Below are 22,614 nucleotides of genomic sequence, written 5' to 3'. Positions count from 1 at the left end.
ACCCTGTCCACTTCTTTCATTCATTCATTCAATCATATTTATTAAGCACTTACTATGTGCAGAGCACTGTACTAAGTGCTTGGGAAAGTACAATGCAGTTTCAACCCAACCTGCAATAGTGCCCAGGCACCAGAAGCCATCCTTGATCCAAGGAGGTATGGCAACATGAGAAGCAGTGTGGTTTAGTGGATAAAGCATGGGCCTGGGAGCCAGAGGACCTGGGCTCTGATCCCGCCTCTACCACCTGACTGCTGTGTGGCCTTGGGCAAGTCACCTAACTTCCCTGTGCCTCAGTTTCCTCAACTTCAAAATGGGGATTCAGTGTCTGTACTCCTCCTAACTTGACTCTGAGCCCCAGGTGGCACAGGAACTAAGTCCGACCTGATTAACTTGTACCTATCCCAGTGCTTGGGTCAGTGCTTGACACACATTAAGCACTTAACAAATACCATAAAAACAACAAAAAAAATGGGAGTGGAAGGGGAAGGACAGAGCAGCAGTGAGCAGAGAGTTCAATAAATACAGTGATTAATTTATTGATTTACAGAGGAGGCCCACGTACCCAGGGCAGCTTGGCATGAGGAAAGCATATTATTTGTAAAAGGGGAACAGTCAATAGGGGGAGATTAATCATTTTTATTCCTAAGGCATTTAAAAAAGACAGATATTCTCTGGGAGTTCTGCTGTATGGACCCAGGAAGGTGGAGGTCTCTTCTAGTTCCATGATTCTATTTGAAATTCTTTCTTGATAGGAAATTTAATTTGATTTTATAGGGCACTGCCCCAAATTTGACCCTCTCCTGTGTATCCAAATTATTTCATGAGCTTGTGGCATTATTGAAAATTAGTTTTCAAAATAGTTCAAACAATAGGGAAATGCAATTACCCAAAAGACTGAACTCTTTAATTCATCATTCTAGGTCTTCATTGTTGGTAATCTTGCCCCCTCACTGAATATTAACTATGGCTTGGAGGTGACATTGATAAAACCACTGAGTTTATGGTAGGTCAAGGCATCACTGACAAATAGAAGATTGAAAACTATTATTACAGTACTGGAAACCTTCATTCTGGAATGGATTTTGATGCCCTCTGATGCCAGATTCAGGCAGCCTTTCAAAAGCCTACTTTTTTTAATGGTGCTTGTTAAGTGCTTACTATGTGCCAGGCATTGTACTAAGTGCTGGGGTATATACAGGCTAATCAGGATGGACAGTCCCTGTCCCTCACAGAGTTCACAGTCTTAATCCCATTTTACAGATGAGTTAACTGAGGCTCAGAGAAGCTAAATCACTTGCCCAAGGTCATACAGCACCAAGTGGCGGAGCTGCAATTAGAATCTACATTTGCTGACTCCTGGGTTTGTGCTCTTTACACTAGACCATGCTGCTTCTTCTGGATTCTGCTTTTTACTTTATCAAGACATCACTGAATGAAGCAGCTGAATTTGGTGAAAGCATTAAGATCTTGTTGCTGATGAAAAGCTTTGGTTGTGGGTAGGATTTTCTGGATGTAGGTTTCTTGTTTTCTTCAGGCTTATGCTGCTCTATTGACTGACTCGTTCACAACTAGTTCACAATCCTGGCCCCGCCTCTTATCTTCTACATGGCAAGCTACTTTACTTCTCTGTGCCTCAGTTAACTCACTATAAAATGCGATTAAGACTGTGGGTTGTGGGCCTTATGTGGGTCAGGGACTATGTCCAACCCGATTAGCTTTTATATACTCCAGTGCTTAGTACAGGACCTGGCACATAGTAAGTACTAAACAAATACCATTAAAAAAATATACATTTTCATCTGTGCTAAAGAGCACAGACATCATCACACAGCAGTTCCTGGCTAATTGTGTCAAAGGAATGATTCTCATTTGTTGAGTTGGAAGAGCTCCTCACTGAGTTGGAAGCATATTCTGACACTCGCTACCAGGTCTCCCATTACATTCTCAAGCACAGCAACCTCAAGGGAAGGCCAACAGTTTGGGATCAACAATAATGCCATATTCCAATGTGACTGACACAAGCCCCCTTCAATTCTGACTTTATCGGGCGAATGTACTGTTGTGGTGATCTCAGAATTTTGGCAAATGTCTCAGGGCAGCTAGATTTGCTGAGGGTTTGTCAAAGCCCAGATATGTTAATGTATCACATGTTTATGTCAGACGTACAAATACACCACTGAGGTCTTTAAGTTATTCTCAGCAATCCCTCTGTATCTATCAGGCTACAAAGGTAATGTCTGTGGCAGATTTTGTTCTGAAATCACATTGTGATTCAGGTAAAACATGGTTTACCGCATTGCTCAGTAACTAATTTGTCCAAAGGATCCTGGCTGGGGTCTAACCAATAATGGAAAGAAGTGAGGTACTACAGTAATTTTCACAAATCAGAAGCAGAGTGGCATAGTGGAAAGAGCACGGGCTTGGGAGTCAGAGGTTGTGGATTCTAATCCCAGCTCCTCCACTTGTCAATTGTGTGACTTTGGGCAAGTCACTTAACTTCTCGGTGCATCAGTTACCTCATCTGTAAAATGGGGATTAAAACTGTGAGCCCCTCTTGGGACAACCTGATAACCCTGTATCTACCTCAGTGCTTAGAACAGTTCTTGGCACACAGTAAGCACTTAACAAGTATCATTGTCATCATTATCATCATCATCTTCATGAAGATAGTGATTATAATAGTATTTTGAAGTCCTAGATTTCTGCAGAAATGTCATCAGGTTTCAGTACTTCACCATAGTTTATGGCTTTGATGGCCATAATGACGTTTCTTAAACATTAAGTGGACATTTTGAGTTGCTCCTTATACTTCGTAGGGCCTCATCTTCGATGGTGGAAAAGGAGTTGAGAAGGTCATTATAGTGTTGTTATTAGCTCTACAGGATTCCTTCTTCATCTTTATTTTATGGTATTTAGGTGCTTATTATGTGGCAGGCAGTATACTAAACACTGGGACAGACACAAGATAATTAAGATGGACACATGGACACACTCCCTATCCCACAGGGGACTCAGTGTCTTAATCCCCATTTTACAGATGAGGTAGCTGCGGTACAGAGATGTTAAGTGACTTGTCTAAGGTTACATCACAGGCAAGTGGCAGAGCTGGGATTAGAATGCAGGTCCTCTAACTCTCAGGGCCATGCTCTTTCCACTAGGCCACACTGCTTCTCTAATCTCTCTAAACTCTCTTAGCTGGGATAAGGCATTAGAATGGAGATGAAGAGGCTGATTCTAGAAACGTTGGAGAGGAAGAAATGTAGGGATTTGGTAACAGACTAAATACAGTAGTTTAAAGAGAGGGAAGAGTCAAGGATAATACCAAGTTTATGGGCTTTATGGCAAGAGATGATTATTGATGCCCTTGGAGGCAGCTGTCTCAGTGGAGAGAAGGAGATGGAAACTTAATTGTAAAAGATCAAGAAGGGAGTTAGTGGAGAGGAAGTAGAGAAAGCAGAAAGAGAAAGTAGGAGAAGCAGCATGGCTCAGTGGAACGAGCTCGGGCTTGGGAGTCAAAGGTCGTGGGTTCTAATCCCGGATCTGCCACTTGTCAGCTCTGCAACCTTGGGCAAATCACTTCACTTCTCTGTGCCTCAGTTACCTCATCTGGAAAATAGGGATTGAGACTGTGAGCCCCACGTGGGACAACCAGATGATCTTGTATCTACCCCAGCTCTTAGAACAGTGCTTGGCTCATAGTAAACGATTAACAAAAAATACCACGATTAAAGCATATGCACACAACCCTTAGAAGAGTTTGGACAGGAATAGAAAAATGAAAATTGGGTGATAGTTGAATAGCACACAGGAGTTGAAAGATTTTTTTAAAATCAAAGAAGACAGGTATTTTTGATGCCAAAGGAGAGAGGAGAGGGAGCCATTAAAGGATGAATGGTTAAAGATGGTAACCATTAAAAGATGAATGGTTAAAGGATGTTTTTAGAAAGTGAGAAAGGATGGCTGGTAGGTGAAGTGGATGGGATATATTTTGAAAACAGGCAGGAGATCACCTCTTGAGGAATGGTAAGGAGGAGCAGAAACTAGATTTGGGCATGGGAGAGAGCTTAGGGAAGTGAGGGAAAGATTTTGGAGAGCTCATGCCTGATGATTTAGATTTTGTCAACAAAGTAGTTGGCAAGGTTATTGGGGTTAAAGAAGGGGGAGTTGAAGGCATTGGGAGTTACAAGGAGGGAATGCGAAGTGTGGAATAATAGGTGGGGGCACTGGGCATGGGAAACAATGAGGGATGAGAAGGAGTGTTGGCTGAGTGGAATAGAGGACAGAGTTGGCAAGATGGATGAATTTGAAGTGGCCAAAGCATCAGAGGCTTTTGAAGACTCATTTCAGTTATAATTAGCAAGAGTTACAACATGTTACTGGTGCATATACCAAAGGCATATTAAATCAAAATGAACCACATGAATCTAGATACAGGCTTGATAAATGGGGTTATAATGTAAACAATTTTCCTGGAATGAATCTAGGGAGAATTTCTTCTTAGTTCACATTTGCAGAATAAATTTGCACATTCCTGTGGGTAAAGGAATATAATTGATTTTTGGTCTTTTATCAATTCTTGAATTTGATATTGGTGTAACTGACAATAGTAATACTCAATAGGAACTTTTAGGGAAAACACCAGGAGACATTTTTCTGTGCTTAGTTAAATTAGTTTTCTAGGTAAGTGCTTTTATGATATCCTGTCCTGTAAATATGTATCTTTCCTATTTCATTTTCCTGATGAATACCAAAAAGACATTTTTTGATATATGAAACTTGATTAGCAATACATTATCAATTGCTCTTTTTCCAAATGCTCTCCTCCTCCATGACATTCAGTCAGATCTTTGATAGGGTTACTGCTTTATAAGTATTTGACTTGAGCAGGTTTTCTTTCAAAGTAAGTGATTAGGGAAGAATACAAGTTCAATGCTATGATTGAGCATCTGTGCTGAAGGAAAAGACAGAAGCTAATTCTGGGTTGTTTTAAAGTGACACTTTCCCTCACAGGAGGTTCAGCACATTTATATATGGCTCTATTCTCTGGATACTTTTGAAGCCCCATTTATCACTTAGAAAGAAAATCTCTTTCCCATCCCAGCCAGGAAACCACAATTGACCTCTTTCCCACCCACCCTGTAACCACCATAGCTCAGGTACTGTTCATTTCACCTCCTGTCACGATTCCTGTGGCATTCTCCATCCTGGATTCATTGCCTCCAGCCTCTCCCCTTCCCAGTTTCTCTTGTGTGCAGTTGTGTAAATCAGCTTTCTAAAATGTCAACTGGAGCAGGTGACTGAATTGCATGGGAAAGTTAGGTTGGATTTATAAGGAAGATTATCTCTATAGGAATGATTGCTGAGCCCTGGAATAAGTTCTTGAAGGAGGCTTGAAAATCTTTCTGAAATCTAAAAGCAATAGACAAAATGCCAATCTGACCAGAGTGGTTGAGATATGGGATGGGGGGGAGGGTGTGTGTGCGTGGGTGTGTGTGCGTGCGTGCATGCTTGTCTAAGGGTGTGGGTGTGGCTGAAAGGACCAATGTGGACAGTCCCATAAGAAAGGCTCTTCTCTATTTAGACTTTAACCCTACCATGGAATCAATTTTTGACAGGCCATCCACCTTACCTATCACAGGGAATTCCTAATAGAGGCTACATGGCTCAGGGGAAAGACACAGGCTTGGGAGTCAGCTGGGTTTTAAGCCCAGTTCTACCACTTGTTTATTTAGGAGAGTCCATTAACTTCTCTGTGCCTTAGCTTCTTCATCTATAAAATGGGTTGATCAAGAAGGGAGTTAGTGGAGAGGAAGTAGAGAAAGCAGAAAGAGAAAGTAGGAGAAGCAGCATGGCTCAGTAGAACGAGCCCGGGCTTGGGAATCAGATTGTAAGCTCCATGTGGGGCAGAAACTGTCCAATAAGATCATTTTATATCTCCCCCATGATATATTACATGGGGGAGATAGCGTACAAATATCCCGTACCATTTACTAGGGAGGAGTTGGGTAAAAAATCCCCTCTCAATGGATTACCTCAAGCACATTCTGGACCCACAAAGATGATCCTTTGTTGTGATTGTGTGCAGTACTCAGTGCTGTTTTTGCTCTCGTCTCCTGATCATCTTGAAGTTTTCACTCACTAACAACTGCTTCCTTCTCATCTTCAGTGCACCATGCTGGTCTATCAACCCAGGGTTCACCTTGCTTTCTGATGAAATGATATTTGTACTTGAGTTCACTTTATTGAGTCACTAAATGATTCTGCTGTCCCCCTTGTTTCTACTTGTGGCCCTCGCCAACCCCTGTGTGAAATGTGGACTTTGCCTAATCTGATTACCTGGCATTTACTTTATAATAATAATGATAATATTGGTATTTGTTAAGTGCTTACTATGTGCCAAGCATTGTTCTAAGCACTGGGGCAGATATAAGGTGATCAAGTTGTCCCAAGTGGGGCTCCCAGTCTTACTTCTCATTTTCCAGATGAAGTAACTGAGGCACAGAGAAGTTAAGTGACGTGCCCAGAGTCACAAAGCTGATAAATGGTGAAGCCGAGATGAGAACCCACAACCTCTGACTCCCAACCCTGTGCTCTTTCTACTAAGCCACGCTGCTTCTTATGCTTTTATGGTTCATTACATAGTGTTGTGCACATAATAAGAGCTTAATATGTGCCACCATTATTTTTAGCTCACCAGAATAGGCACTGTTTAAGGCCAGGCATCAAGTGGAAGATTAAAGTGTGTGTGTGTGTGTGTGTGTGCGCGCACACGCGCGCCAGTGTGTATATATGTGTGACTTGGAGGTTGAGATTGAGCCTTTCCAAGTCTCTTCCATCCTATAAAGTTAGCAACTCTTCTGTTGCCCTTCCCGTTATGCTGTTACTTTACTTTGCAAACCAAGCAACACTGTTCTCTAATGAGATCTGACACTTTCAAATTCAATTGCGGTTCCACTGAAAATTGTGCAGTTTTGAATGTGTGTCATCTGAGAAAGTGAAGCCCAGGAAAGAGAGTAAGCAGACACCCCAGCTGTCTCTGTCTATCTGTGTATCTCGTTGCTTCTGAAGGGTTGTTAAATCTTCCCTAGAAACAGCGCTTCTGCCAAGAGCTTAGGGTGCAAAGAGGTGTAATCAGGGGCTGAGTTATCATCTTCGGGAACTCACCCTCAGATAACTCACTCTGTGGATATTTTCAATGCCACCTAACCCATTTCTATTCTGTTTTAAGGAGAAACTACCAGATTTAGTACATATTGGGCTGCTGAATTTTTGACTGTCATCTTGGAAACAGTTTAAATGAAATGCTAATAGTGCCAATCTGGATAAATTCATTCATTCATTCAATTGTATTTATTGAGCGCTTACTGTGTGCAAAGTGCTTGGAAGAAAACAATATAACAACAGACCCCCAGTAACACAAGAGAAAAATAAAACTTGCTCTTCATTCTTCCTAGTTAAAAATTACAGCATGCTGATCTGACAGTTCATTCTTCAGTGCCCGACAAACTTCTCTGTTTAAAATATAGCAAGTTTTCAGTGGTTGCATTATACAGAATATATTTGACCACTTTCATAATTTACACTTTCTTTCCTCAATTTTCTGAGCAATAATCATTTTTTCCCCCTCTCTATTGGGATGAAGTTACCATCTACACTACAAAGAGGCAATCTCTTCCCTTTTCTCTCTCAATTAAAAAAATTAAACAAATACAAACTAGTTCTCATATACTATATGGTTGTAGTTCTGGAATGGTCTGAATTTCTGGTAATAGAGATGACAGTATAATACATAGGTATTGGCAGAAGTATCATTTTTGTCAATGTGCTGACCATTTCCCAGAAACCCAGCAACCATTACTGTCATTCCAAAAGGATGAAATGAGGATGGATATGTGAATTTGCCAAATGACAATTTCTTAACACCTCACAAAAAAGTGCACTGCTTCGGCAAAGCCAAAAAGTTAAAATGAAATAATCTTTCCATTCCATTCCATCGAAAATGGTGATAATGCCTATATTCCCCTGTAATATGCTAACTACAGAATATGGTATGGATAAGAGCAGGATCCTGAAAAGCCTACAACAGTCACCAAGCAATACAACTTAAAATGCTATTTCACACACAATTATCCACAGTTCACAATCGTTCCCTTTTACAGCTGCCGCTACTGGTGTGTATTACATTCGATAAGAGAATCCTTAAGAACTTCCAACACTTCCTCTTCCACCATTAATTTTGCTATGTTAGTTCATTCTTATTGCTAAGAGTCATAACCTCATCACTTACCTCTTGCAATTTTTTCTTATCACATTCTCTGCTCTGAATCCTAAGACTGTAGTCCACACTCATAAATCTGATACTGTTGTGGACTATTTCAACCGCGCTCTAATAATGCAGCATCAGCAGCCCCCAAACTGAATAAAACCTGTTATATTCAATTACTAGCAGCTATGGTTCTTCCATATCCATTCTCTAATTATTGGTTCTTAGATCTAGAATCAGAAGTTTGCATTTCCCATGCATCCTTAATCACTGATTTCCTGCACCACTCAATCATTCAATTGATCAATGGCATTTAATGGCTCTTGGATTTGGATTTATCCACTTTACACAAGGTGAGTCCAAAGGCCCCTTTTGACTCCTCTTTCTGTTGTTACCACAGGTGGGCACTCTTTCTTTTCTCAGGCTGGCCATCATGCTAAACTCTCTGTAGAACTGGGGTCTGGATAGTAACACCCCCCTTTTTTTTGGCATTTTGTCTCACTAGCAATTCTAGCAGCTGGGGGAATATTCGAATTTGAATTCCTAGAGGGCTGGAACTATGTCCACTCCAAAAGCAGACTGCAGCCGCATGAATAAAAGCCCAGGACTTGATTCTTCTACATTCAGTGAAGGACTCTGTCACCATCACATCCATTATAAAACTTCCAATCACCCTTCAAATGCTTGAAAAGAAGCTGCATTTACAAGTTCTATCCCTCACCCTAGCAAACTGAAAAGAGGTCATTGTATAGCACACCAGAAATCCCCCCAGCAGAGCTAATTTAGTGGATACTAAGTCAGCACTTATGGTGCATTTCTTTAAGTTTGGCTTGCAACATTTACCTGAGGTTGAAACAAGGTTCAGAGACTGGGGCAAAAGGTTTTTGGACTACTATTCTGGTTTGTGAATGCCGTCTTTCTCTCAAGTGCTGAGCTGCAAAACTGGCAAGGTGAAATCTAGCAATCAAAAAACCTTAGAGAATGTCTTTAAGACTTTGTATTTTCTATTGGAAACCCTTCCTGCCATCGTATGGATCAAAGACAGCATCAATTCAAATGTGTTGCTTGCAAACTCAGAGACACAGAGAGACACAGAGACACACAGAAAGGGAGTGTCAGAGAATGAGAAATCTGTTCATGTGCCCCTAAATATCAGTTGTTCTACTGTGAATTGAAGCCAGAACTTGCCATGGTTCATCATGATTGTGGGTACCTGTTAAAGGAGTTTCAAACACACACACACACACACGCACACACACATGTGAATTTCAGCCTTGGTAGACTTCTTCAAGAATGAAAGCTGCGAATATGTGTCTGTAATAGTTGGGACATCTATTTTTCTCCAGAAGATAGATCTTGAACTTAGGGATCTGTTTTTAAGGCACCTATGAGGACATCACATTTTTAGCAAGGCCTTTCAGCTTTCTCTTAAATGAGGTGGTACACAATTTTCCAGAGTTTCCTTTTCTAAAATTTAATATCCGTGTGTATGTGTGTGGCTTTTCTGGGGCCTTATCTCTTCACCAAGAATGTCCAATTTTGTTGACTTCTGATTGTTATCGCTGAGAGGTTTTTGCACATATCTTTCCTACCCTAGTTTCTGTCCACTAATCAGAATGAAATCCAAGTTGTTATCTCTCCCAATGGATTCTAGGACTAGTTATCACTCATGGTATTTATTTAGCACTTATCACAAGCAAAGGACCATTTGTGCTCAGCATTGGGGTAGATAATAATAATAATAATAATGTTGGTATTTGTTAAGCGCTTACTACGTGCCGAGCACTGTTCTAAGCGCTGGGGTAGACATAGGGGAATCAGGTTGTCCCACGTGGGGCTCACAGTCTTAATCCCCATTTTACAGATGAGGGAACTGAGGCACAGAGAAGTTAAGTGACTCGCCCACAGTCACACAGTAGATACAATATAATCACAACAGACATGATCCTGGTCTGACATAGGCCTCAATCAATCAATCAATTGTATTTATTGAGTGCTTACTGTGTGCAGAACACTGTATTAAGTGCTTGGAAAAGTATAATAACAATATTACAGACATATTCCCTGACCACAATGAATGAACAATAGCCTAGAGGGGAGACAAATATTAATATAAATACATTCCAGATATGTACATAAGTGCTATAAGTCTGGGGGTGGGAGGGTGAATAAAGGGAGCAAGTCAGGGTGATGCAGAAGGTATTGGGGAAAAAAGGAAATAAGGATTTAGGGAAGAGCTCTTGGAGGAGATGTGCCTTCAATAAGGCTTTCAAGGGTGGGGAGAGTAACTGTCAGATATGACAAGGGAAGGCATTCCAAGCCAGAGGCTGGATGTGGGCAAGAGGATGGTGATGAGATAAATGGGATGTAAGTACAATGAGCAGGCTGGTTTTAGAGGAGCGAAATTTGTGGGCTGGGCTGTAGAAGGAGAAAAAAGAGGTGAGGTAGGAAGGGGCATGGAAATTGAGTGCTTTATAGCTGATGGTAAGGTGTTTCTGTTTGATGAGGAGGTGGATAGGCAACCATTGGAGGTTCTTGAAAATGTAGGAAAACATGATCTGAAAGTTTTTGTAAAAAAAAGGATCCTTGCAGCAGATGCACGGGTGTAGGGAGAGTCAGGAGGCGGGGGGGTCATCAAGGAGGCGAGGCTGATGCAGTAATAATAATAATGTTAGTATTTGTTAAGCGCTTACTATGTGCAAAGCACTGTTCTAAGCACTGGGGTAGATACAGGGTAATCAGGTTGTCCCACGTGAGGCTCACAATCTTCATCCCCATTTTACAGATGGGGTAACTGAGGCACAGAGAAGTGAAGTGACTTGTCCACAGTCACACAGCTGACAAGTGGCAGAGCCGGGATTCAAACCCATGGCCTCTGACTCCCAAGCCCGAGCTCTTTCCATTGAGCCACGCTGGTTCTCTGTAATCAAGGCAGGATAGGATAAGTGCTTGGATTAACATGGTAATAGTTTGGATGGAAAGGAAAGGGTGGATTTTAGTGATGCTGTGAAGGTTGAAGAGACAGGATTTACTGATAGATTGAATTGAATGAGAAAAAGGAGTCAAGGATAACTCAAAAGTAATGAGTTTATGAGACAGAAAGGGTGGAGTTGCCCTTTACAGTGATGGGAAAGTCAGCAGGAGGACAGGGTTTGGGTGGGAAGATAAGTTCTGTTTTGGATATGTTAAGTTTGAGGTGACGAGAGGACATCCAAGTAGAGATATCTTGAAGACAGGGAGTAATGGGAAACTGAAGAGAGGGAGAGAGATCAGGACTGAAGTTGCAGATTTGGTTAACATCTGCATGGAGGTGATAATGAAAGTCATGGGAGCGAATGAGTTCTCCAAGGGAGTGGGTGAAGATGGAGAATAGAGGGGGACCCAGAACTGAACCTTGAGGGACCCCCACAGTGAGGCGGGTGGGGCAGGGAAGGCAGAGAAAGAACACGTGAAAGAGATTGAGAATAAGCAGCCAGAGACATAGGAAGAGAACCAGCAGAGGACAGTGTTAGTGAAGCTGAGGTTGGAAAATGTTTCCAGGAGAAAGGGGTGGTCGACAGTGTCAAAGGAAATTGAGAGGTCGAGGAGGATTAGGATGGTGTAGAGGTCATTAAATTTGGTAAGGAGATCATCTGTGACCTTTGAGAGGGCAATTTCTGCAGAAGGATGCAATCTGGATGGAAGCCAGATTGGAGTAGGTCAAGGAGACAATTGGAGGAGAGGAAACTGAGGCAGTGAGTATAGACAACTCACTTGAGGAGTTTGGAGAGGAATGGTAAGAGGGAGATGGGGCGATTCCTGGAGGGAGATGTGTGGTCAAGGGAGGGATTTTTTTAGGATGGGGAGACCTGGGATTGTTTGAAAGCAGTAGGGAAAAAAGCCATTGGAGAGCAAACAGTTGAAGATGTCTGCCAGGGAGGGAAGAAGGGAGGGGGCAAGTGTTTTGATAAAGTGCAAAGGAATGGGGTAGGATGTGCAGGTGGAGGGGGTGGATTTTGAGAGATGACAGGAGGTCTCCTTTTGAGATACTTCTCGGAAGGAAGGGAAAGTTGAAGAAGGGGCAGGAGGAGGGAGGAACTGGAGAGAAGCAGGGAAGATTTTAGGGAGATCATATCTGATAGATTCAATTTTCTCAATAAAGTTGGTAGTCAGGTCATTAGGGACAAGGAATGGGGGTGTAGGGGGTGTAGATAATTGTTATTATCGGGAACAACTGGCGAGCCCAATGGGCATGGGTGTTGATACTATCCAAGAAGTATAATCGATCGATCAGTGGCATTCACTGAGCGCTTATTGTGTGGGAGGGTACAATATAACAAAGTTGGTAGACCCGTTCCCTTGCCCATAACAGAGAGCAGATGTCTTATTCCCATTTTTCAGAGGTGACTGAGGCTCACTGAGGTTGAATGATTTGTCTTAAATTAACAAAGTAAGCAAGTGGCAGATTCTGGATCTCCTGAGTGCTGATCTTCTGCTCCACCCACTTGACTCACTTCCTCTCAAGGAGTGCCACAAAACATTCATTTATTCTCTTCCAAACTCCTATCTTCACATCTCATCTTGATGGATTATGTAGCCTATGCCTGGGAAGATAACTGAAGTCTCTCACTATTGCTACTTGTCCTGATTTTAGCACTTCCTCAGAGTCAGCTAACATTTTCTGATCACTAGCCTTATTCTGGTCAGGTAATCCCTCTCTCTCTGACTCTCAAATATCTCAATATATAATTTCTCACTTTCTCTCTATATATCATTCCTTGTTTTAAAATCTCTCTATATATTCTCTCTCTATATATACATATATATTATATTCGACCCAGTTGAACTCTACATACAGTACTTTATTGCTTACTTCTATCTTGCTTTTCAAGAGAAATAGGCAAAGTCATTCCAGCTTTACAGTTTGTTCTGAATGATGAAGAACAAAAATGAGGCCAATCCTCAAGTGGATAAGACATTTTTGCCTTGTCCCCTACACAGGCTCAGTGGAAAGCTGTGGTTCTTGAGGTGAGAGGGCCCGAACAGGGTGGTACAGTGAGATTGTCTTCTGACATCCTTCCATCCTGCTGCACAAGTGTTCCCAACAGATCACAGAGTCTGTAGTTTTTTCCAATTCACATGAATAACACAAACACCAAAATGGTTCATTTCATTGCTGTGTCTCGCGATGAAGATTAGCCTACCTGTAGAGAGCTGAAAGGGGCCTCTTGTTCCCAGGTTTAGGTCTGTAAGGTTTCGGTTCTCCAGCCATGTTGATATCTGAAATAGAGCATGAGATACAGATGAAAGAGGGACATGGGTCTACACATCAGAGAATGGTATTGATGAATAATTCAGCAGGAGAAACTTCAACTGGAAATAAGGAAGAACTTCTGGATTGTCAGGGAGATAAAACATTGGAATAGGATATGAGATAGGGGGCACGGAGACTCCATTCCTGGAGATCTTTGAAATAGCAAATATTCATTGGTTGGAGGCAGGGGGTTGGATTGGATGACTTCTCATAGTCTCCTCTATGAATGTGTATTCCATTATTATTAATCAGTATCAATCCCTGGAAGCATCAATTATGTGACTTCCCAAGAAATGACTTAGGGCAACAGGAACACTAGGGTCCCCAAGGCTTTTGTGAAGTGCCTGTTTTCAAGGAACCCAATTCAGTGGTTGCAAATTCAGTAAGTTCAGCTGGACATCCACTTCCCTTTAGCTGTGGAGAGAGAGCCAACCAAAGTGGGACCAATGAAGACCGTGGTCATGGCTGTTCCCCAAACCGCTATAATTGGTAGCCCCTATCCCTTATTCCCAGCAAGGCACCCAAGGAAGACATGTGGGAATGGAGTGGACACATCCAATCAGATCTCAGGTCTGCACCAGATAATGCAGTAATGTTACAGGAGCAAGTGGCAGAGTACCACCAAGGATAAAGACTATTCAGTATCCTCCCAAGATCCACAGGTAGGACCTAATTCTTTCTCTTTGTTCAAAAAGCTGGGGAAGGCAGGCTTTTGGGGACTTGCCCCATCTGACTTCCCCCTTTCCCAGTGTACAATCAGGTTCCCGGTACACTCGGTGGCCCCAACTCTCACGTTTACTCCTGGAATAAACTAAGCCATCCCAGTGTAAGCAGTCCAGAAAAAGAAGATGGAGTCACGTTGAGCAAGAGGAGCTCTCACTAGGAACCAGAGTGAATGTCCGGGGATCACATTTTCAGAAACTGAGCGTGGTCTATCTGGGCGTCAAACCTGGCCTTGACCACTTTTAAACTGATGACATAAAATTGTATCTAATAAGTAAAAAAAAAAAATTTGAGGCTTAAGGCTGTCAAAGATAATATCTCAGCATTCATTTTCAATAATGTACCATTGACGCTCCTGAAGAAATTGCTACGGTTCTGACAGGATTTTCATTATGTGGAATGACTTGCATGGGAAGAATTTTGAGCTCAATATAGCTAGGTCTCTGTCCTCCTCCCCAGAGAGAGATGAAAAGGAAGCAGAAGAATAAACAGGGCTCCCCAAAACAATGGTTGTTTGGAACCGGTGTGGACAATTGGCTAGTTCAGCTGTTTGATAGGTTTATTTTGGTCTTGTTGAGCCATAATCTCTGCTCCAAGGCTTCCAAGGGGGCAGCCAGCCCCCTACTCCTGAGGTCCATGGAAAGGAGAGCAAGCGGCGTTTCAGGAACATCTGACGATGGGAAGTAAGAGAGGCAGCTACTAACTTGGCCTAGTAGATAGAGCACAAGCCTGGGAGTCAGAAGGATCTGGGTTCTAATCCCACTCCACCACTTGTCTACTGTTGTGTCCTTGGGTAAATCACTTAATTTCTCTGTGTCTCACTTAGCTCATCTGTAAAATGGGGATTAATACTGTGATCTCCAATGTGGGACAGGGTCTGTGTCCAAACTGGTTAGCGTGGATCTATACCAGCACCTAGTACAGTGCCTGGCACATAGTAAGCACTTAAAAACTATTTTTTAAAAACGGCAGTTGCCTCAGGTTGTGGTGAGAAGGGTTGGAACAGCTCTGGGGCATTGTGGGGTTAAAAATTTGACAGCACCTAGTCTTCCTCCTGCTGGGGTGGAAGGGGTGCCTATGTGAACAGGGACCTGAGAGGGGAATGCATTGACTACGGGGTAAGGAGGGTGGGGAGCACGGATCCCCAAAGAAAGATTTTAGGTTTGGTGGTTCAGTGAGGGTTTCATATGACATCATTAGTTACACACACACCCAGCATGAACACACTAGCATAACATAACCCTTGAGTACAGGAATTGTATTTACCAACTCTATCGTCCTGTACTCTCTCCCAATTGGTTTGTACAGTGCTCTGCACACAGTAAGCACTCATTAAATACCATTGATTGATTGATATAGAACAAGAGGAGGTAGTAAATTTTTCCCCATCATGGGGTGGCCAAATGTCACTCTCCCTTCCCTCATTGTCCCCTCTACAATCGCCCCACCTGAAGCTAGCTTATCCCCATGTGGGCCTGCTTCATAAGGAGCTGGGCTTGTTGGTCAGTTGGCTGCTGCTTGCTTTCCCTGCTCCATTTTCACCTCTGCTTCACCAACTCAAGGCTGTTTCAGGGGCACTGAAGAATAGGGATAGAGGTTGCTCACTCAATTCCCAATGACACATTCAATCTCCCCGGTCTTACTTTCCTTTAGAAATGGTATATTTCTTCCAAAAGTTAGTTCAAAGAAAACCTCCTATCTTTACTATGTGCATTTGTTCAGCTTTAAATGGCGGCCCACAGAGATCAGCCATAGGATATAAACATCAATCTAACACTGATCTGATCCCCACAGGATTGAAAATTCTTTCATGTTCCCATTTTGAAGACTTGAGATCTATTTAATGCTCAAATGGGTGAGTTCAGACGATAAGGGAAACTGCACACTAGGCTCAGTAAATATATGGAGATTTATTCCACGACCTCAATCGCTTTTCAAGACCAGATTTTAAATGTTATAGTATTTTTATCAGAAATAATTTGACTTGGTTTCAGGATAAATTGGTACTCTAAAATAGGTATTTGCAAGTCCAATGTGGCCAAGGTGCATGCTGAGGTGGGTGGGGGTATGTGAAGAGGAAAGAGGAGCTGAAAAGCTTGGGGAGGAAGAAAAGTGGATAGGTTTTATGCCTGGTCTGTATGGCCAGTCCTCCCTCCCACTGGGCTTGACTGCATTATGAGACTGAAAGGATTAGAGAGCTGGACTGCTGGGCACCTTTAAGCTTCTTTGCTAGCTACAATGAGTTTCTGTGCTGTGCTATGCTGTCGGGGAGAGGCAAACTCCACAGAGATGCTATTATTATTATTATCGTCATTATTATTATTATCGTATTATCTCATGGGCAAAGAGAGTGGGGTCAGGGATGGGAAGGAACAAGGGCAAAAGAGAGGAAGGAAATAGACTGGCACCAAGGAAGCAGAAGTGAGTAGGAATCTGCAGTGAAGACTGAATAAAAGGAAAGGGGAAGAAGAAGGGGATGATGAGAAGCAGGAAGAAGCAGGAATAGGCTATGGTTTTTCTCACGGAGGAGAAACCTGAGTGGCAGGTTGGACAAAAGGTGAAGGGGAAAAGTGCAGGGAGTTGTGGAAAGTTAGCCTGGAGGAAAGAAAAGTGAGGACCTCAGTTACCAGGACTGGAAGGGATCACTCAATCAATCCCCCTAACCCTGTGACCCAGAAAGATGTTTCAGGTGATTCTCTCAGCTTCTTTTCACCAGGCACCCCCAAACACTGAAGACCACTTGTCTTCTAGTAGAGGTGAATTGCAACTAGACTGCAAGCTCCTTGTGGGCAGGGAATGGGTCTGCTAATTCTGTTGTATTGCACTCTCCCAAGTGTTTAGAACAGTGCTCTGCACACAGTAAGTGCTCAATAAAATAAATACCATTGATGGATTGGTAATTTCTTTTAATGTCTGATTCCCCCTCTAGACTGTAAGCTCAATGTGGGCAGGGAATGTATCGGCTAATTCCATTGTACTGTACTCTCCCAAGTGCTTAATAAAGCACTCTGCATATTGTAAGTGCTCAATAAATGCCACTGATTGATTGATTGCATTTAAGTGCTTACTATGTGCCAAGCATTGTACTAAGCAGTGGAATAGATACAAGATAATCAGGATGGACACAGCCCCTGTGCCACATGGAGCTTAAGTCCATTAGTAGGGAGAATAGGGATGGAATCCCCATTTTACAGATGAGGAAACTGAGACACAGAGAAGTTAAGTGACTTGTCCAAGATCACACAGCAGGTAAGTGACAGAAGTCCTCTGATTCCCAGGTCTGTGGTTTTTTTTTTTACCAGGCCATGCTGCTTCTATTGTTCTGAGAGGAAAATTGCACTTAATAATAATAATAATAATAATGTTGGTATTTGTTAAATGCTTACTATGTGCCAAGCACCATTCTAAGTGCTGGGATAGATACAAGGTAATCAGGGTGTCCCATGTGGGGCTCTAAGTCTTAATCCCCATTTTACAGATGAGGGAACTGAGGCACAGAGAAGTTAAATGACTTGCCCAAAGTCACACAGCTGACAGGTTGAGGGATCCAGGATTAGAACCCATGACCTCTGACTCCCAAGCCCGTGCTCTTACCACTAAGCCACCCTGCACTTGACTTCACAGTGTGTGCCAGCACCTCATCAATCAATCAATCAATGGTGTTTTTCTATAGTATTTAAGCACTTACTATGTGTCAAACACTGTTCTAAGCACTGGGATAGGTACAAGTTAATTACATTAGACATAGTCCCTGTCCTTCATGGGGCTCACAGTCTAAGTAAGAGGGACAACAGGTATTCCCATTTTATAGCTGAGGCAAAGAGAAGTTAAATGACTTGCCCAAGATCACACAACAAGCAATTGACAGAGTTGGGAGTAGAACCCAGTGCTTCTGACTCCCAGACCTGTGCTCTCTCCACTACGTCATGCTGTTCTTGCTATTTGAAGAACACTGTAATAAGGGTTTAGGAGAGTACAGTACAATAGAGTTGGTAGACGTGTTCCCTGCCCCCAAGGAGTTTACAGTCTAGGGAAGGAGACACACCTCAGAATAATTTACAAATACATACTTAAGTGCTGTGGGGCTGCGGGTGGGGTGAATATCAAGTGCTTGAAGGATATAATAATAATAATAATAAGAGCAGTGCTTGGCACACAGTAAGTGCTTGGCATTTGTTAAGCACTTACTATGTGCCAAGAACTGCTCTAAGCGCTGGGGGAGCGGGATGCAAGGTAATCAGGTTGTCCCATATGGGCTCACAGTCTTAATCCCCATTTTACAGATGAGGGAACTGAAGCCCAGAGAAGCTAAGTGACTTGCCCGAAGTCACATAGCTGCCAAGTGGCAGAGTCGGGATTAGAACATATGACCTCTGATCCCAAGCCTGGGCTCTTTCCACTGAGCCACACTGCTTCTCAACTCCAATAGCAATGAAGAAGAGAGCGGGAAGAGGCTTAATCAGGGAAGGCCTCTTGGAGCAGATGTGATTTTATAAAGGTTCTGAAGGTGTAGAGAGTGGTGTTCTGTTGGATATGAAGGGGAAGGGAGTTCCAGAAGCCAGAGGGAACACATGGGTAAGAGGCTGATGGTGAGATAGATGAAACCAAGGTTCATTGAGGAGGCTAGCCTTAGAAGAACCTCATGCATTTCATGGCCCATTTTAATCCAAAAGGGCAAAATAGAGTCAATTTCACATCCAAATACAGGACAATCAAATATCTCTCCACCATAAAAACAGTAGTTTTAAACTGAAAACACATTTTCATCGCCACTCTGAAGCATTCACTCTCATTAAAGAGAAACATCAGTCTAAATTTCTATATTCTGTAATTGAATTGTTAAAAGGGTAATGACAAGTGTTTTGAGGAGTGCCTGCATCCACTGAAGTGGATTCGTTCTAATATTTTTGTCTGAATCTTTTCTAGTGCTTGATGAGAATATGAGAATAGGATGCGTTTCTCGAGGATAAGAGATTAATTATTCTTTGAACCCGATCAACACTTACAACCAGTTTGTATATTTCAGGCAGCTACTCGCTACTCTGTAACCCCAAAAGTTACATAATGGACCTCTTTCATGTTGATTTATGGAAATAAAGCTCCACTTCAACCCCTGTAAAAGATGCGGCCGCCTCCAGTCTCCCAACATTCCACTGCTAGACCACTGGGAAGGGGCAGACTCCCCTTCCATTTTTATTCCACTGCTGTCACTACCCACCAGGAAGAGCAGGAACCCCTCAAGCCTCCTACTGTCATCCAGAAACAATATGGCCTAGTAGAAATATGGCTCAGAACTCAGACTCAGTGGTGGTAGTAATAATATTTATTAAGTGCTTACTGTGTGCAGAGCACTGTACTAAGCTCTCGGGAAAGTAGAAATAACAGAATTGGTAGACATGTTCCCTGCCCAAAATGAGCTTACAGTCTAGAGGGGGAGACAGACAATAAAATAAATTATGGATAAGTACATGCATGCTGAGGGAGGTGGGGTGAGCAAGGGATACAAATGGAAGTGCAAGGGTGACACGGAGGAAGGAGTAGAGGAAATGAGTGAGGCTAAAGAAGGTTTTGAAGGTGGCGAGAGATGGACTGTTGGATATGAAAGAGGAGGGAGTTCCAGGCCAGAGGCAGGACGTAGGCAAGGGTCGACGGTGAGATAGATGAGATGAAGGCCCAGTAAGTATGTTGATGTTAGAGGAGTGACGTGAATGGAACCAGAAAGATAAGATGCAACAAAGCAACTCCTCTGGCAAATTTGCTAAGGTGGAGATCTATACTTTCTCTTCCAGAAGTTATTTCTGCTTGGCTGACTTTGGCCCAATCAAGCTCTTAACCTTGCCTTTTCCCTCAGTATCAGCATTTTCAGAATTACTGCCTTTACTCTGCCTTTCACTTTTCTTGTGAACCCAGATGTAGTTCATGGGAACAGTTAGGCAAGCACCCATAGTTATTCTTGCAGCAAAGGTAAACTTAGCTTAAATCCTGTCATTCACTTTTACCCTTTTGTGACCTGTCCTTTAATAAGCCAGACAGAGTTTTCATTTTTATTTTGATGTATTTGGTATGTCATAAGGCTCAGAAGAATAATTATTGCAAATAGGCAAAATAAAATCAGAACTTTTCTTTCTATACAAAAAATAGAAAAAATGACATAAAAAGGATGATAGATGTTTATACATTTTGCCTCATTAGGAGTCAATGGTCTAGGAACTCTTTCAAGACAGGTGTTATGTCTTTGTATTTTCTGTATAATGCCTACCATATTAAAAGACTCATATATACATTTATGCTGATATTGATGGAGAGGGTGAAAGAGTCATGTAATTAAATTCCATGTAATAGCCTGCAAGTTTTCTGGGTAATTTATATCTGATTTCTTATATGAGTTTCATTTGGTTTGATATTGCTCTGATAGATGGAGTTTATATTTTATAGTTCTCTTTTGAGAGCCCAATGAAAAACATTTTTCATGTCTTCTTCGTTGCTTTATTTTATACATGCCTTTCAGTGTCTTAAAATCCACTGTGAAATAAGGGTTCTATTCAGTTCTTGAAGATGAGGGATACCTCAAACATAACAATTTGAATGGATTAGCTGTTGTTCTAAGGCTGTTCAGCAATTTAGGTGTAATCATGGTATTTAGCGAATAATGCATCAGGTGCAATGCACAGAACTGACTGCTTGGGAAAGTACAATAGAAACACCAGACAGGTCCCCTGCCCTAAAGAAGTTTGCACCCTTGAAGAAATAGGAGAGTGTTTCCTCCTCCCACCTCTTAGTCTGCTGATCTTGGAAAAAATTGCCCCTACACTTTGTCCTTATTGGGTCGATTGGAAACAAGGTTGGGTTCTATCAAAATTAGGGGCGGTCAGTAGGTTGGAAAATGACAAATTGAAAAGCTGCCAACATATTTGGACTTCATGAATCCTGCGTGGGGTAGCAAATCCCATCATTCCACTAAACAAACAGCTACTATCAGACAGAATTACAACAATGCGAGATGGGATACAAAATCCTGAAAGAATGGACATACAGTATCTATGATTTATTGGTGACCAACAGAATGCAGAATCCTTAAGATATAACTAGATGGAATCTATAATATGTGGAAGAAACGACAACATGGAACTGAGAATCAGGAGACTCAGGCTCCAGTGCCAATCTGCCATAACTCTGCCGTGTGATTTTGGGCAGGTCACTTTTCCATTTTGGGCCTCAGTTTCTTTATCTGTAATGTGGGGATGAAATAGAAGCTGAGCTCCTGTGGGACAGAAACTGTGACTTATCTCAATTAATCATATTTACTGAGTGCTTACTGCATGCTGCATTAATCCCTTGGAAGGGTATAATATAACAAAACTGATAAGACACATATCTTGCCCATGATGAGTTTACAGTTTAAGGGATGGACAGAAATAGATTTAAATGAATTAAGGAAGGATATGTACATAAATGTTGTGGGACTGAGGGAGAGTGAATAAAGGGTGCAAATCTAAGTGCAAGGATGACACAGAGGCACTTTGTATTTTCCCAAGTGCTTAGTACAGTGCTCTGCACACAGTAAGCACTTAATAAATATGATTGAATTAATGAATAAACGAGTGAAAGAAGAGGAAATGAGGACTTAATCCAGGAAGCCCTCTTGGAGGAAATGTGCCTTCAATAAGTCTTTGAAGGTGGGGATAGTGATCATCCATCACATAGGAAGTGGGCGGGCATTCCAGGCCAGAGGCAAGATGTGGGTGAGAGGTCAGCAGTGAGATAGGTGAGATCCATGTACAGTGAGTAGGCTAGCATTAGAAGAGAGGAGTGTGTGGGCTGAATTGAATAGTAGGAAAGCAGTGAGGTAAGGTAGGAAGAGGGAGCAAGGTGATGAAGTCCTTTAAAGCCAATGGTAAGGAATTTCTGTTTGATGTGGAGGTGGATGAGGAACCACTGGAGGCTCTTGAGGAGTGGGGAACTATGGACAAAATTTTTTTTAGAAAAATAATCTGGGCAGCAGGATGACGTATGGGCTGGAGTGAGGAGAGGCAAGAGGCAAGGAGATCAGTAAGGAGACTGATGCAATAATCAAGGTGGAATAAGAAAAGTGCTTGAATTAATATGGGAGCAGTTTGGATGGAGTTATCAGTTTGATTTGATAAACTTACAATAATAATAATTATATTTGAGTGCTTACTATGTGTCAAGCACTGTTCTAAGTGCTGGGGTAGATGCAAGGTGATCAGGTGGGGCTCTCAGTCTCAATTCCTATTTTTATTCATTCATTCAATAGTATTTATTGAGTGCTTACTATGTGCAGAGCACTGTACTAAGCGCTTGGGATGAACAAGTC

General features: G+C 42.2%; 1 protein-coding gene across 12 annotated transcripts in view; it reads right to left on the bottom strand.

Annotated features, from left to right (window-relative positions):
* The window catches only part of RALYL (RALY RNA binding protein like), a 641,697-nt gene that overhangs the window by 109,021 nt on the left and 510,062 nt on the right, over nt 1–22,614 (bottom strand). For all 12 annotated transcript variants that reach the window (XM_029063800.2, XM_029063806.2, XM_029063802.2 and 9 more), the window contains one exon: nt 13,447–13,522. In XM_029063800.2, coding sequence (XP_028919633.1) covers nt 13,447–13,522 — 76 coding nt within the window. The remainder of the gene's footprint in view (nt 1–13,446; nt 13,523–22,614) is intronic.

This window comes from Ornithorhynchus anatinus, chromosome 4 (genome assembly GCF_004115215.2).
Source record: "Ornithorhynchus anatinus isolate Pmale09 chromosome 4, mOrnAna1.pri.v4, whole genome shotgun sequence".
Classification (NCBI taxonomy): Eukaryota; Metazoa; Chordata; class Mammalia; order Monotremata; family Ornithorhynchidae; genus Ornithorhynchus; species Ornithorhynchus anatinus.
Note: the sequence above shows the minus strand (reverse complement) of the source record. Positions and strands in the feature narration are given on the sequence as shown.